Consider the following 18,023-nt stretch of genomic DNA (forward strand, 5'->3'; position numbering starts at 1 on the left):
GAGCCCCAGTTTTGTTAGATTACGTTAAATTATATATGAGCATCATGATAGCTCATTAGGGTAAACGTACGAAACATTTAATGAACAGAATGTATTTCTACAATAAAATGAAATTCTTGTTTTCTAACAAACTATACATTTTTCTTATTATTAAAGAGTAATTATATTATATAATTATATAATTATAACAAAATTTCATTTTACTATGTGAAATATTTTAATACCATACAAAAAGTTTTTTCACAGAAAGTGCGGTTTGAATCCGAATTTTTCGTAAAGTTACTGTGTCATTATGTACTTAATTTGTCGAAACGCATATATAGAAATTATAATAAACAAAAATCACAGTAAGAGCTAAACCGAGATTTTGAATAAATAAACGATAATGTTTCGAATGGCGTTACAATATAATTGTATATTTGGAAGGAAAATGGATTGGATAAAAGTTCATGACCATCGAAATTCAAGATTATCTGATAGTTTACTAAACTTATTGGAATATTTCACTGGACTGAATTTAATGCAACAATAAGATTTATACTCTAAAGTCGCTTTAAGACATCTGTGATTTTAGAATCAAGATAAAGATCATTAACACTCAAATCTTTATCTAATTACTTATTTCTATAAAATTTCATAAACGAATTAAAAATTTTACGATTATGGAAACTATTTATATATCTCTGAAAATTGTCTTATCTGAACAATTCGATCATCATGCTAACATTAACAAAGCTTGTACTTTACTTCCTTCTGATGCGTCATTTCATAGAATAAAGTATACATCGTGCTCATAATGTAATCGAAAAAATGAAACACGAATGGAACAAAAAGGAAGGGACGGTAGATAACGCAAAAACGGCACGCGTCTCGTCCTAATGAAATATGCACCCCCGTTTCGATCGCGATCGACCACTGTCTAATAACTCGAAATACACGGTAAATCAAACACACCAGTCACCGGTGTGTAATCAACGAATCAAATCGGTGGCCCTCCGTTCGCCGAAATCGATGGTGCAATTAATTTAAACGCTTCATCCTTGCCTTTCAGTCGCGTCATTTTGAGGATTGAAAAACCATGACGTGTAATGCGTACATACGTCAATGTCTATCATTCGATGACGTGTTACGTAATGCGTGAAACTGAATTATCTAAATGTCGACATACAACGATTATTCTATTGTATTATACTATATTCGAAAATCTTAGGACAGTTATATTATATTTGTTTTAAAATCGGACAAATATTACTGATAGTAGAGTGATATTCTTCCATAGAAAATGAGAATAATAAGAAAAAGTCAGTTTAGAATACTGCTATCTCAGCTAATCAAATTTTATTGTTTTAAATTCATAATTCATAAAGACATAATGGAATGATTTAAGGCTAGAAAGAACTGGCGGGATATAAATTTTTAAATTAAGATATTAAATTTTATAATGTCTATTGAAGAATAAATAAAACAAATTGTGTAAGAAACTCGTTTAAAATACTAAGATTAATATTTTGAAACTAGTAGTGTGGTACCCTTAATTGACACATATGATAAAATCTAAATTCTCAAAATCTTTACTTATACCACCACGACTTTCAACCAGCCATTTATTGCTAACAATAATATTTATCACGTCGTTTTCAGATTCGGTTAAACCACACTTTTATTTAGTTTAGAGGGAATCCTACTGCACTTTCATTTATCCAGTGTCACGGGAGATGTAAACCGGAACCCAAGCAGTAAGCAGCTCGAACGATGTAATTCAACTGTTTGCACGTCAAGATTAAAGGGACCTCGGTGAGACGATCCTAATATTACTCTGTAAAAACGCGTTATAACGTCTTGACTCGAGCTAAAGCTCGCCGTTGTCTTCGATGTCAAACGAAACGAAGGAAAACACCGTGCAGCAGTGGAAGATGAAGATTTAAATTTTATAAAGACTCGCAAGACAGATGCGATGGCGTAAATTATAGACACCGATGGGAATATCTGCCGGCTGAATAACGCATGATCTCACGTTCGTCCAGATTATCCGTCACATTTGTCTAATAAAAATATTCACATAGCGCCGACCACTTTTCTCATTCTTTTTACCTACACCGTCCTGTTAATTTATTTTTGTGGAGAATCACGGAAGTAGCGGAGGATTATCGGTCTCATCTATCGCCGTTCTTCCAACGTGTCATGGAGGAAACGTTCATTGATTTGCCGAGTTATAGGTGGTTGTTTGTATTCGATTTATAGCGTTCGATATGGATTGTTTTTTATATTACGCATCAACGTCGACCAAGTAGATAAAGCGATAAGCCACGTTCTTGAATTGAATGGATCTTTCATTCGCGAACGTAATTTAATTAATAAAAGAAGCCGTTTAAATAACCTAAACGATTACGTATCCATGGTACCTAACGAATATCCTTAGAGTTTCATGGAAGATTCGATTTGTGTTCAACTATATCCAACCATCTCAACAAGATTGCCTAAAGTCTATCGAGAGACCTTTGAAATTGTCATCCAACAACATCCAACAAGTTTAAGACAAACTTTCTTCCGTGGATACTAGTACACATTGTCAGTAAGTCGGAGCACAACAAACTGAATGAGTGGTGCCGATGCATGGCGTCGATAAATCCGCCCTTAACCGTAAGTGTTCGTTTCGATTTATCGTGTAATCGCCATCTGCCGGTTCATTACGTGGCCGTAGGTTCGCGGCTAAGGACGAGCTTAGAGTCACGCGTACTCATACACATTCAAATGGAAACGTGCAAAGTCGGCATTGTGCCACCTGCGCTCTTTCTTTTCCTTAGTCCTCCTCCACCAACGCTCTAACCGTCTGAACCACCTCCTACTACACCTCTAACCGCGCGTACCATGGCAAGTATAAATTATCACGGCGGAAGTTAGTCCAACGAACTCTCCTTATCCTTTCGCGTGATAATAATTACTCTCTCTTTCTCGGCCGGTCGGCTGGAAATAGGTTCTTTAGTCGTCTGACGGGACACTTCGTAGATCGTGCTGGAGATCCCTCGTCTATTCGCGCCGGAACGATTATTCCTTACGTCCATCAGCCGCAGGGGGGAAGATACTGGCTCCGAATCGTCATTTAAATAGGAAATTCGAAGGTGACGATTGGTTTGGCGCTCGTTGAAGCGGGTAAGTTCTACTTCGAACTTGTTTACGTCTGTGGTACGTAGCTTGTGAATCTTTCCTAAATGTTAGATTTCGCGGAAGGAAGTAGGAGTTCCTGGTTTATAATGTATTCTTTATGATGTATTATTTTTTTGTCCATATTACGACATTTGGTGCAAATAAGATATAGTATAATTAATATATCTGTACCCAAAATTGAAACAGATTGTGCATAAACGATGCTGTAATTGTTTAATATTTGATACTTTACGAAATAATATACTACTAACATTATTTACTAAAACATGCATGCATTATAGTTTAAAATTCATAGCTTATACCAAATATCCAAGTTTTATTATTTTATTAAAAATAGATATCCTAAGACTTCTGAGCTGAATTTAAAAATAATAATTACCATTTAAATGCTGATTACGTAACGGTACATCTTTACTCTATCGATATTGAATATTTTTCCAATTATAGCAATTTTGCATCAAAATACACAAAATGTTATACATGGAAAATACGTACTTTTATACGCTCGGTGCGAAATGCGTGAGAAATTCATTACAAATTTCACGCCTGTTCTACGACACAGACAAAGAAAATGAAATGTCACTGGTCATTTAAATTATTCTAAGATTCGATATAAGTTCAATAACAGCTACTAAGCTACGAGTTCGGTGAATATCAGAATTAAGATAAAATAGAGTACGTCGTAAGCTGGCATCGAGTTGTGCGAAAAGTTTGTAATTCCGGTTTAAAGCGGTGCCAACGGAAGCGTAGACATAAAATTGAAAGGATAATCGGAACAACGGCGAACGGAGGTTGATGCTCGCGAATTAGGAGCCACGGAGATACGGTGGCGCGCTATTATGCGCACCTTGCGGTGTAATCGGCCAGGCTAATGACTTAGCACCGAATTATCGCACGTCGCTCGACGTCCCCGTAAATCTACCGTTCTTGCTTCTCTCTAATTGCACGAACCTTATTACCTGGAATTAGTTACGAATTTCCTTCCAATTGCCGCGAAGAAGAAGGAGAAAAGGCCGGGTCAATTTAACATCAATGTATGACACTGTGCTACGTAATAGCCAAAAATATTAAGAATGTTTTGCTGAGCGAATATAACACTGGTTAATCGAACCATATTTGTTATAACAAGTTCTGGAGTAACTATTGTTCTGTAGAATATTTTTGTGACATATGACTTAGCTACTCTACACTGGTTGCATTCAGTCGTTTAAAAAATGCGACTGATGAAAAGTTCCTGCACTTTTGTTACCTAGAGGCTATATAGAACACCAAATATTTTATATATTTTTATGTTTACTTAAAATACAGAGCACAGAGTTAAATTATACTTGTCTCCGAATATGTTTGTGACCATCTGTATATTTACGGGTGATGTCATACGAAGTGCCATTGTGAAATTATAGATCATTATAATCTACTAAATGAATTTTATATTATACACCCTCTCGCAGCTATAAAAGTTAAAGCTATGTTTTGTAGGTTGCCCAATGGACTGATTAAAATATGACAGCGCAATTTATCGCGCTGGCAACTACTCTCGTATTTACGAGCTGGAAAGCAGATGTTCTAGCATTTGAAGTATAAGCGAAAGTCCGTATACTCGTGAGAGCTACGGCATGTTGGATGACCGCTCAACAACAGCGACTAACTAATAAACGCGATAGAGTCGATGCGTCCAAAGAAGTCACTTAAACTTATTTCCTAGTTCAGCTCTAAAAGTACAAAATCCTGGAAGAAATTTAATAAAACACTCATAATGTATGTATAAAAGTTTTAGTTTGTTTAAATATTTTCAATAGAGTTAGCTCTTTTTAACGATTCTTATTTATCATGAATCTTTTACGATTAATTACTTATAAGAATTTGAATGATTTGCGATTGAATATTTTTAGATTAGAAACATTTAATGTATAATACAAATATACTTTAAAGTATGGTAAAAATAATAATGATTAAGGAATATTTATTTTTGTCTAAAAACAACATATGGATGTTAAATACGACGATATTCGTTTCTATTCACAAGGCTACATTTATAGACCGTTAAATTCCCGTTTTCGTGGAACTGGATATTGTACCATTAGTGCACAAATAAAATTGGAACATGCTCCCTCTTTACAATATAGGATCCATTACCATAGACTGTTATTTAGATATATATCACCAAACATCATTCAATGTCGTTAACTTCATCTTCCTCGGTGTAATTTGTGCATACTTTTATTACATGCAGTACATCCTCTGTGTTATTGAAATATTCAATTCTAATTTTGCAAACTCTACTTTATAGTTATACAAACGTAATATATGAAAACCTAGATTATTCAGCAATTAATTCGGTACTCTATACAAATCAACTAAATTTTCGAAAACGAGATTAACATTTTACTAAATACGATCACATTTATCCAATAAAATTCTCCCTGAAGCTATATCTATATGAATATACGAATCAATGAACATTTCACCTCCTATATATATATATATTACCAAGCAAATGAAAATTTCACCAAACGTGATCACGTTAATTGAAAACTTCCCATAAAACAGTCTGCGTAAATACACGTATCAATGAATTTTCTAAGTACCACACAAACATTTTACTAAACACGGCCACATCAATACGAATAAAGCACTTCACAAACTTATCTTCACCTACGTATCGAACAACACGATCGATCATGGGTCGATATTTGTCTCGTATTCATTCAAAACAATTCCAAAGCAGAATTGTTTCCAGTTAGATATCAACGTGATTGTTTATCGAGCATTCGGCTCTCCTTAGATTGCCTGGCCGTTAAATGAAATACGAGCGACAAAACTGGAAAACGAGAGATAATTTAGCGAGCGCGGCACAATCGTTTCACGATCGATGAGGAAACTAAATTTACAACGCGATCCTGCGGCGTCGACGTGGTGCGCGAGTCAAGACTGACGCGCATTTTATGCAACTATATACGAAGCAGTAAAACGGGGGTGGCGATTAAAGAGATCCAGCGTCGCGATAAGATTTCGATCACCTCTCTCGCGCTCTCTCCAGTTCTATCGAGCGTGTCACGGCTCCGAGCCGTTCGTTTTTCTTTTTTTTCCCCCCAGAAACGCTTACGTATTTCAGGAGGGTGACGTTCGAGAATGGATTGGCTCTGTTCGAAGCCGATCATCCTTCATCGGTTTTCTTTGGGATGAACAATGCCACGCGAGAAAATAGAGACAAGCAATTTTTTATGGGATAGGGTAGAGCATATCTTGAGGTTAATGCAAATTAAAAATTAAAGGATGAAAATATATAATTAACTTATATGTATATGTTTGTTATCTTTCATCAGTTTCTAGGGGGATGCGACATAAAAAAATAAAGTCGAGAAATTTTCCCTGTTTTAGTAAGTGTTTCAATATTAACGAGAATGAGGAATTAGAGAAATGAAAAAAGCGACATGAAAAATGTAAAGGTAAGAAATTCTTTGTGAGTTAGAGATCGTGAGACTGAAGATCGAAATTTCTCTATGAAAATTGTATTAATCTATTTTTTACCCAAAGCGATTTCAAAGCGAGGATCAAAATAGGATGAGAGTATGAAATGTCTTCGCGTATTCTAATTGATACGCTGTTCTTTGGGCATCTATGGATCGTAAATAACAGTTTATACTTCATTTCATTCATAAAACCTATGGAAAAATGGAGTAGAACTATATTAATAAGTAGAAAAAATACAAAAAACAGATTAATGAAAAGAAATGAAAAATTTAATATCGATTAGTGTAATTGTAAATATTATTGCTGTGCCCAGAAACGATTAACGTAATCAAATAATACGTGGCATCCTACAATTGGTGAGAATATCGATATAATCGAGAAACCAGTGGTTCTATATAAAAAGGGGGCAAGGATGGAAAATAGAATAAAATTTTTGTATCGAAGACGTTGTTTTCCATTAAATGAAGTTCAAATATTTACTTGATGTATATATATAAGCATGGTATTTAATAAATCTCCCTAAAGGTATTATAGCTGTGTGCTTATGTTTGTGTTTATTATATTGGCTAATGCATAACGCGCAATGAAACAAGATATTCACGCACGATAAATTTTATTGCTTTAGAAATTATTGAAAATGTTTCCCCATTCTGTCGAGTACACAATTCTGCATTTCGTATTAAATTTCTAGGAACACTTTATAGCATGTTCTGCAGGATTATTTCAGCAAATGCTAAAACAATCTTTCCTCTTAATTGCTCCACTTTTATAATTATTCTAGGAAATGTAATTGAATTAATTGCAGATGACTCCATAAATAAAAATAGGGACACGGATTAGACAAATAATTGAAAGCAATTTTCTTGAAAACAATGCCTGGTATAAAAAGATTTTATTTTATATTTTGCAGTAATGTTAGTTTCTGTTTATGCAAATTTTGTTGTTAGTTAATTTGATATCATCCTCTTTTTGGTTACACCACCAATTATAAAGCACCCCGTATAGATCTCATAATATAATAAACTGAAAATGTAAAATAAAAGCATGATGTATAAGGCAAATTATCGATTTCGAACACGTGAGTGATGTACACATTTGAATAAAATTCACGAGAACGTGCTACTAGATAGTAATACAAAGATAATAATCTATGATTGAACGTAAGTGAACAAGTGAACGAAGTAGTTTACATTTATGAATAATTAAGCATGTTTAAACGCTGCTTCCACAATTGAATTTTTTTAACCAACGCTAGAATAATTGTATTTTAAGCTTCCTATGAATTGTATTCTGTCATATTTTAAAATATCTTGCAGAAATAAAATCAGCGTCAATAATAATCAGATTAAATAAATAATAATCAGATTTTGTCAGAAAATAGATCGACTTGTATTAAAAATAAAAAATGAAAGACCTTAGAATTTGAATATCCGGAACCAAGTTAGATACTAAACAAGTTAACATGAAATCTGACAACTGACACTAAGATGTCGTCTTCCATGTGAATGAAAGATTCAGAGACGTAACGAACTGCATGCGAACGATGAAGGAACTAGGATTAAACCCCCTGTTTAATCATCTGCGGAAGTGGGATCGAGAGATGTTATGCTTGCAAATGCTACAGGAAATCCAGGAAATAGTACAGAATAAGAAAACAGGAAATCTTGCAAGATAATTGCATTCTATAACTACGTGATTAATCTTTTATACCCGAAGCACTTTGTATAATTCCTAACTCGAATATTAACAAAATAATTATATATGTTAGAGCGATTGCAATGCTTAGAAAATTTCTATGTATTTTTTCTTCTAGTTTCTTCCTATTATAATTGTTTCAATTTTTTTTAATCTAATTTGTCTAATGTTATAGATATTTATAGATTTGAAATTTTATTCAATTAAAATCCCAAAATTTTTCGTCGTTTCGGAAAATACGAAGACAGCGTTACATACATATTTTATTAATTATTACTTTCGTGTTCACTAAAAATCATAGCCATTCAGAAATATATTAAAATCCTACTCAACAGAGAATTGAAAAAATCCTACATTTTTAAATATTTTTTTATTAATTTCACCGAATATTATAACTACATTTAAAAACCTTTTAAAACATCTGAAGACATTTAGAAGTTTACACAGAGTTCTTCATTACTTCAAACGATCTTGTAAGAATTTTATCATAGTCCTTTACTTCCTTTTTATCATCCATTACCTTCTTCATTTCAATTTCTCTACTAATAAATTAGATCCACTAAATATCGTAATTATTTACAAATATTTTGGAATCTCGTTCAATCAAGATTCCAAACATAAGTATGTAAATACTTATTAGCTCGAAAAATTCTATGTTAAAAAACTTGCTACATAATTTCTTTATTTTCTTTTCACTAGCCATTTATATTTCATTTAAATTTCTTTGCGAATAAATTAACTCCATCGAACATTCTATCACAAAAGTTTCAGAACCTTCTTTAACCAACATACCGCGAGTCATTTTTCACTACTACAAAAAATTCTACATATCCACCAGTAATTTATTGAACACAGACCATAACGAAATAACACTCTTTGTTGTCGGTGATTAACTTCATAAAATATGTATACTGTGTCTAACGTGACACGTAGATTATACAAGCAGCAGTATCCAACCACTCACTCCATCGTCTTCCTATGCTCCTTCGTTTAGACGTACCGTAACAAACCATTACAAACCAGCTACAAACGGTCAGTTTACGATCGTCGCATTGAGATTGTTCATAAGACACTCTCTATCGTGACCAAATGGACGATGGAGACGATTTGACACACAACGATACGTATCTCCTGTACACGTAAAATTTAGCACACGCTCGCTGGAAGTTGGCATTCAGAACTTAACACTGTTATATCGGACGTAAACATTAAAATATCCTAACTGCGTTATGACTTGTGGAAACGTTCGTAGTGTCCCTTTACGATTGGTCTTTTGATGAAATTTCAACAGAAACGCTATAATATTGCAATATACGAAATACTCTGTGTAGATAGTTGTCAATGATAGATTTGTTTTTTTAAATTGAAAGTACTTTGATACGTGGTTCTATAGCGCACAATTGTAAAAGAATTGTATGACAGGTTTCTAAAGACTGAAAGCTTTGATACGTAGCCCTATATCATAAAACTGTGAAAAAATTCAATGACACTTTTCCAAGAATTGAAAGCTCTGACACATTGTCCTATAGGTACCATAAAATTGTGAAAAAATTCAATAGACAACTTTTCAAAAATTGGAGGCTTTACACGTGGGCCTATATCACAGAACACACATTGATTCTGTTGAAATTCTTTTGATACAAATAGTCTCATTCTGTGGTGATTTTTTGGATACAAGTATACTTTTTTGAAAGATTCAATAATAATTTTCTAAAAATTGCTAACTTTTCACGTGGTCCTAAACAAGCGAGACTTTTAAATGTAAACTGTGTGTTTTTTTTAAAGAGGTATGAGACGTTAAGAAGCCTTACACTTTTGAACAATTTTTAGCTGTACCTTAATTTTAATAGAATCTAATTTAGCGTCTAATTTTACAAATGATGGTCAATTTGGCTTCTGCGTGGTACATATTCTAACAATTCGTTAGCATTGCATTTAGAGCCCTAACACTGTTAATTAAATCGCGGATGTTTATGCAAATTCGTGTTAAAGCTAACTAAATTTGAGTAACAGTATATTTTATCTTCCAAATGTTATAATACACACATAAATTTTACTCTTGATGTTTTGTGTATTTTTGAATCTACACCTCTGCTTGTCCGTTTTTACCTACTTGTCGTAAATGCATAGGTACACATACGAAGTACTATACTGGTAATCAACCATGTGTGAATCGAGTGAAATATATTACCAACGCGCCATTAAACTTCTAAGAATGTTAACTGCAACAGTAACCAAGCATCTGAACGTATCTTTCAAAAATCCACATCTCACATCCAACAACTTCGGTACTGATAATAATATTCCAAGAAACTGTCATACCAAACGTCTACAACCGAGTCTCTATCAAAAGCACAAAATGCGCATAAACATTCGAAGATGTTTTTCAAACATTCTCGCCAAGCGTCTGTTGATCATCGCCATCAGACAAATGTCAGCGAAGAAGGATCTCTTCACCTTTATCTCCCTTCAATCCACCAACAAAAGGCAATAGATTCTTCCTCTCGTATAAACGTGCTTTTACTTCGAATTTCGTTCTTCGAATGTATAGGAACACTCCTCGAGAACACTCGCAGACATTAACGAGCGTTTCCGCTCGTATACATTGCACGTCTCCGTTAACTATTCAAGTAGCTTGCAAACATTCGTGAACACTTGCGCGCTCTTAAAACTGGCATGTAAACGTACTTAACCATATTACAACGCGTTATCAAAATATTTTCTTAAATACTTTTTTTAAAAGAAATTCAAAGAGAAAAATATGACGAAGAAATGGTTCAATTTCACTGATAATGATAAAAGAACTTAATGCAAAAATGTATCGGCTGGTCAGGTGATGTGGTCGATTTACCTGAGAGCGGATCGTTCAGCGCGGATGCCCATGTCGCGATGCAGAGAACCGTGATCGCGAAAACTGGGAGCATATTGTTACGTGGACGACGCGGCTACGTCAACTGGCTGGTGTACGACGAGCGTCCCGACGCTTTGCCGCCAACAGTATGACGCATGCGCGTCGCACCTGTGCGAGACTCTACCAAGAAAATATCGTAAAAATATCTGTTTACAATCGTCCCGGCGACCAGGCACGCCGACACGAGTACCTCTTCAGGTCTGCTAGAAGCGAACAGAGAAACTCTCTCTTTGTCTTCCTGTGAACCGCGCCAGTAACTTTTCATGCTAATTACATCAACCGGTAATTGCTTTAAGATTTTCCTCTCTATATCTTCAGCCCTTCCACGTTCTAAATCAGCTGAAGTCTTAAAAGCCGGTTAATTGCGTCGGAAGGCCGTGTCACGGATTTTTCTGTTGTAACATGGAAATACGAGAATAAAATATTTTAATCGAGTACCAGCTGGGCTAACTATGATCATGATGTGTAAACGGGATGTTTTGAGAAGGGAAAGGATATGTGGCGAGCCTCTTGTGCGTGAATTTGGTTTAGAGAATGAGATTTGGTGCGGTTCTAAGTTGGGTTTACGCGTAACATGTGCTCTTAAATAATTTGTTGGATTTTTAGAGATTTCTTTTTTTTTTAATGGAATCGGAGGATTGAATTTTGATGAAGGAATTTGAAGGAATTTTTATATGTTTGAGAAATTATATTCACAGCAAAAGTACATTGTGTCATAAAATAATGGCTTCATAGAAACCGAAATTGCCTTAAAAGCAATTAAGACGAGTTTAAAATATAATGACATAAAGATGTGAACATCGCCGAGTCATTTTTTATTCTATTACTACCATGATAAAATAAACCCTAATCTCAAGTTTGTTGCTTCTTCTCAATTCTTCTCCTTGTTACCGTTTATCCATTTATGTAACAGCCATTTAAGAAGGATTTAAAAGCATAAAGTTGTACAATTCCCTGTTTTCCTTATCCCTCCATGTATACGTAACGAAATTTCTCTTCAATTTCTGCGGGATCACCCGTTGTTTCGTATCGCGGTAATTAATTATCAAGTTGAAAACTGCAACAGCACGAATCCAACTTTTCTCTATCTTCCATCACTTTTACCGACGAAAGTTATTATAACAAGCTTTAAGAATTACTTATGCATTGATGAATATAAATTACACCGTACATTGAGAAGTTTAATCGAAGTTTACGAGAAGCTTTTCGCGCCACTATTATCGGCCGATCTCGAAGAATTCGAGACACCAAATAGACGAATAGTTTCGTCCAGCCAAGTTTCCTAGCTTAATTTGTCAACTGGGTCATTTCGTAATCGAAATTATTCTGTCGACTCATCGCTTCGCGAGTTATCTCGTTTCGTCTATTGGTCATGGTGATAGAATCGATTTTTGATGAATATCGAGTTTATATTATATAACGTTATTATTAATGTTAGTGTAGAAATGTTGAACTGCAGAATTTAATAATGAAAATTTCAACTCAAACTCACTGCACGTCAGAACTCATTTAATAATATAATTTAATAATGATATTTAACTCATAAAACGTTAATAATACGCACATATATTCAATGCTAAATTTAGTATCAATTTTAAATAAATCAGTAACATTTCATAATATGTCCAACAATAATTGTAATTTAATAATACTAATAATATCTAGTAATAACTTGATTAAAATGCAACTTTTATTCCGCTGGATAACACGGTTGCAAAACTCTTACTGAAAAATTCCAACTGTAATCCTAAACTCCATTCTCAACTCTGGTCTCGATTGAACTTTGAACTTACGCATGCATTTTCCCAACCATTTCTCCTTGCATATGCATATCCTTTCTTTCTCTACTTCTCAATCTTCTTCACTCGACGTAGTAATTCCTAGAATGTCTACAATTCAGGAGTGTTCACCCAAAATCTTGCGCACTCGTACGCCCTTTGTTCACATAATAATCTCGAGCACTTGGTCCAAACACTCTCCTTTCATACTTTTAACACTCCAGACTGAAAGTCGGATTTTCTATGCATCTTATGACGTATGATTATAATGCTTTTTATGACACACGAATCGTTGCTTCATTCCTTTGTGTAACATTAAACGATGTATGGTACAGATTATTAAAATTATTTAAACATCTATTGTTCTATTAGGAACCGACAAGTATGAAATTCCATTTTAAGACGATAAAAGTGACGTAGAAATCTCTAAAAACCGTCTAATAGTAAAACAAAAGTCGAGAGTATTTTGAAAAAAAGATTTATAGAACTATCTATTTAGGTTAAGAATCATTTTTTTTCTTCACCTCGTAAATATAAAACAAACGAAGTTTATAAGCTATTACATTTACCAATCCAAATGTAGCTATGAAAACACTAGAGCTAAAACTTCTAAAATGATGTACTGAAATCACCATTTTGTTGTATGTGCTTCTTTTCACGAAATCTCTTGAATTATTAATGAAACGTTACAGCTCTCTCGGTCGTATAATTTTTATGAACAAAATCCTCTTGAAATTTTCGTTAAAAATACAATTTTTCTAAAAAAAAAAAGGTAACCAAGACAATCGAAATAATCAAAAATATTGCCTTACCAAATGTTATAATAATTATTTCTTATAAATTACCATGAGTGCTATTTATCGTGATTAAACAGTAAAGAATCGTTTCTACCATTTTTAAATATATTTCTCTTCATTCTCTTTTCCTTGTCTACAGCTGGAAAAAGTTTCCATACGTCCACAATGCTTTTATGACGTTGTTTATACAGAATATGCTGCGTCGTTTTGCCGCTTCATCTCGCTGTAATCGAGGCATTAGGCGCTGCAGTATCGTATAAAGCAGCATATGTTTGATTATGTTCGTGTATATCGCGTCAGAAATCGTAATGACTGCAGAGGAAAATGAAACATTCCAGCCGTGCAACGGTGCCTGTGGAAAAGAGGATCAGAGGGAATCGAACACGATCATTTATAATCTCCGTAAGGACGATGCTCGATACGAATATACCAGGTGAGTCGTAAATAAATCAAAAAAATAATTTCTTTTCTTTCAGGGATATTCTTTTCATACTTGACATACGTATTCTTGAGATTTTATTTCATTTCGTTACTCGTGTTTGTTGACTTTTCTTCGTGTTCATTAATAAATTAGGACCATCGATGTGTACGTATCTTGTTTTGAAAATCGATTCTATACATATTAAAATAAAATGTGCGTGACACGGATTAAGCGAATGTCTATTAATTTTACGTATAATAAAATGAACTGACATAAATTAACGTTCGAGCTCTATATTCTGTCCATAAATAACTTTTAAGATATCGAACGCGTGAATAAAATAATGACATAGTAACATAGTTTAAAATATATAGCGTGAAAGTTCGTATAACGTGTTATTAATTATCATGTACCATACAACTATCATGTTTGAAATAATGTGTTAGAACATTATATTACTTCATTTTTCACCGGGTTTAATGAACTTCGCACGACAATTTACGCTGTCGTCACAATACTAATAGTCATTAAAATTCTACGAAATTTTAAACATTATATTCACTAAGACAAGTTTTCGAAAAAGAAATAAATTATAGTAAATGAAAAAAATTGATTTTTGAAGCAACATCAGTTCCTAAGTACAGTTTTTAATATTTAATAACACTTTATATACTACGCAAGGGGAAGATCCTTTATGCAATTTTTGAATGAAGAACATGAAAGCATACGAGTCACGTCGTTCCCTTATTTGTTCACACGTTGCATCTATACAGTTGCTCGAGGATTTCAATGAAACTCAACGTGCAAAATTCTCTCTTTAAGAAAGATGAAAAAAGAATTGTATTGCTCTCTAGAAAATGTAATTTCTAAAAATCGATTTTTGTTTCCTTTTATACATCTTACCACACACGTTCAAATATTGAGTTCAAACTATTAGAAATCAATGTCTCAAATAAAATAAGATACGAGTAATTCATCTGAGAAATGTCTTTTACCGAAACTAGGATCGCACTCTTTGCAAAACTGTACTGTTCTAGACGATAGATTCTCTATCTCGCTAAGAATTTGACCTATTTATTCGAACCTTTCGCAGAATATTCCGAAAAATTGTTCAAAGCTACCAACACGATCTGCCTGTTACTTTATAGCTAGAATTTCGAACAGAAAATCAAATATGCACTTAAAAATCAATATTTGCTATTCTTATCAAAAATTCGGGATTTACGCGTTATCGCTCATTTAATTCCACGCGTTCGGTGTTTTAAGCTTCGCAAATTCGGAATATCTGCTTACGTTTAATGATTCGACACGTTCGATTCATTTAACAGCAGCACAACAGAAAAATAATTTCTACGAATACACTGTACATATTGTCAAATGTATCGCAACATTTTCTACGATATCTTCTTTTTTTTCATGAAAACTGTGCTCGAAAATCCTTTAATTTACTTTCATACAAAATCAAATTGGAACAATAAAATATAACGTGTTACCAGGGTAGAAAAAATACAGTACCTAAATTTTACTTTTTTCTTTGACTATCGGGGCGTTCGTGATCTCGAAAATCGACCACAACCGAAGCGTGTCGTCGAAATAAAATTTCGTTTGGTTATATTTTCGATCGGTGACGCAATCAATTCACGTGACCCACATTGAATGGAATATGACTAGAAGACGCGAATCAATTGTTGATCGGCCTTTGAAAATCTCGTCGTGGCCATAAATCCATTTGTTGCCGATAAATCCGAATTGCCGGGGTAAACACGCAGGCAGCAACAATAAAATACGAAGCAGCTTGCTGTGCGCATTGTTACGGAAAACGATTATTTGTTTTCGCTATTCCACATAACTTTCCCGCGCTTCGATGTGTCACAGAATTTTCGACCTCTTTTTTCCTTTCTCCGTCTCTCTCTCTCCCTCTCTCTATTTTCTGTTTTTTTGTTCTGATTTCCTTTTTCGTTGTTCTACCTATTATACTCAGTGACACGCACGCCGCCATTCTATTTTGTCTCGTTGAAGCCAGTCGTGCGTATGATTTGAGGATCGTGCACGACCGATAGTAATCCTTTCGGTGACAATAAGTTGCGCGTGAATTTCAGTCTGCCAAAAAATAGACAGTTTTCCGGCAAGGTCAACACAATTGCTGGTGCGTTTCGGTTTATAACTAACACTATGCTCGATGATCAATTCACTCGGTCTGGTTAGTGTTTTTAATACACAACTATATTCAAATACATTAACAAAATTTATTTGAAATTTTTTTATAATGTAGATAAAATAATACATGTAATATAATATATAACGCAACATGTCTTGGTAAAAATAAGCTAACGCGAGGAAACAATTTTTCGATATAAACGCGTTTAAAATTATGCGATTTGTGACGGGCATGTTTATTTCGTTTTCAGCTACATTACGTAGATTCAAGATTGATCAGAGTATGTGTAGACGTTACCATTAACGTAATAACAGTCTACTTTCATTAGTAACACAATTTTAATTGCGAATTGTGAAAGCAACAACTATTCTAGGAAACTGGGATTGGTCTTATTGCAAAGAGCATACGTTTGCCTGTAAAAAAATATGAAACAGTCGAAATCGATTTTTTTTCACACCTTAAGCACATTTTACGAGAACAGGTCACACATTACATAAGAGTTCTCTATAGCAACTGTTTAAGTACTTTCGTGAGCCACTATATGTACTGTAGGATTACATTGAATTCGCGACTCCATTACGTACCATTAGTGTGATTAAAGCAACGAATGTGCACCAGTCCGGCCTTAGTAAATAATCCTAATAATTTCTCGTATTATGTCATCAACCCGCTTCAATCTGTAGCTATACGCGGCAGTGTTGATTTTTAAATGTTCCCCATAATAGTACAGCCTCGCGTGATAATTCAGCCTCGCCACGGATACTATACAAGGTCCGCGTGCTGCTAGATGGAATCGCACCTCCGGCCAGATGTTATTACGCGCAATTGCTTTCACTTATTACAGGCACACAGTTCCGGTGGCGTACTTTTCCCGTAAAAGGGAAAACGCCCCAAATATGAGTTTTCTTCGGCTACAGTCTACCTTCAGTGTTGCGACCAATGCTTAGTTTGATTGCCTGGATATTCAATTTTGAGGTGAATATTTTTATATTCGTTCTATTCGACTATTTTTATTCACTGTTTTAAATGTGTATTTTTGAAATAAAGAATAATTTTTTCTGTTTTTTTTTTTCAGTTCATTGTTTACAGGTTGAATGAATTCTATAACTTTTAGGACACATTGGTCCGCTCTATATATTTTGTCAGTTGTTTGATTAAAATTTTCTAAATTATCTTAAAATCTAAATTGTTCTTAATTGCACGATTGATTTAAAAGAGTTGCCTTTCGCTGTTAATATAAAAATATTGTTAATATGATATAAACACTTCTTGTTTAAGTAGTATTCGATATGTAACAAGCATAGATTATAGTAGTTAGTTGTATAGTCAAGCATTCTATGTATACAGGTAGATAGATCGACATTAATGAAAATCGAATGGGACGCAGAACAATTTAACTACGTGAAATGCAGAAACTTTTAATCAAAATTGTTTTAAACCTATTTCAACCGGTATTATGTTCGACACCTCAATAAATGATAGTCATTTAATTTCTCCATAATTACTGCGATACATACTTGCCTTTTATCTAACTGATGTTTATTTAAACCTTATTTAAGTTTCATATAAAAATTTGTATATGAAAAATGTATATGAATTTTTGTAACTGGTTACGTAATAATAT

General features: G+C 33.9%; 1 protein-coding gene and 1 long non-coding RNA gene across 5 annotated transcripts in view; one reads left to right on the forward strand and one right to left on the reverse strand.

Moving 5' to 3' along the window:
- Positions 1-11,275, reverse strand: part of LOC100648443 (lachesin) — a 162,135-nt gene extending 150,860 nt beyond the window's left edge. For all 4 annotated transcript variants that reach the window (XM_048408316.1, XM_048408314.1, XM_012311793.3 and 1 more), the window contains exon 1: positions 11,186-11,275. In XM_048408316.1, coding sequence (XP_048264273.1) covers positions 11,186-11,258 — 73 coding nt within the window. In that variant the 5' untranslated portion in view covers positions 11,259-11,275. The remainder of the gene's footprint in view (positions 1-11,185) is intronic.
- A 2,797-nt stretch (positions 11,276-14,072) lies between these two features.
- Positions 14,073-18,023, forward strand: LOC110119534. Its single transcript, XR_002308004.2, has 3 exons — positions 14,073-14,253; positions 17,244-17,374; positions 17,475-18,023. It is a non-coding gene; the product is annotated as an uncharacterized LOC110119534 (long non-coding RNA).

Source organism: Bombus terrestris, chromosome 9 (genome assembly GCF_910591885.1).
Source record: "Bombus terrestris chromosome 9, iyBomTerr1.2, whole genome shotgun sequence".
In the NCBI taxonomy this organism is placed as follows: Eukaryota; Metazoa; Arthropoda; class Insecta; order Hymenoptera; family Apidae; genus Bombus; species Bombus terrestris.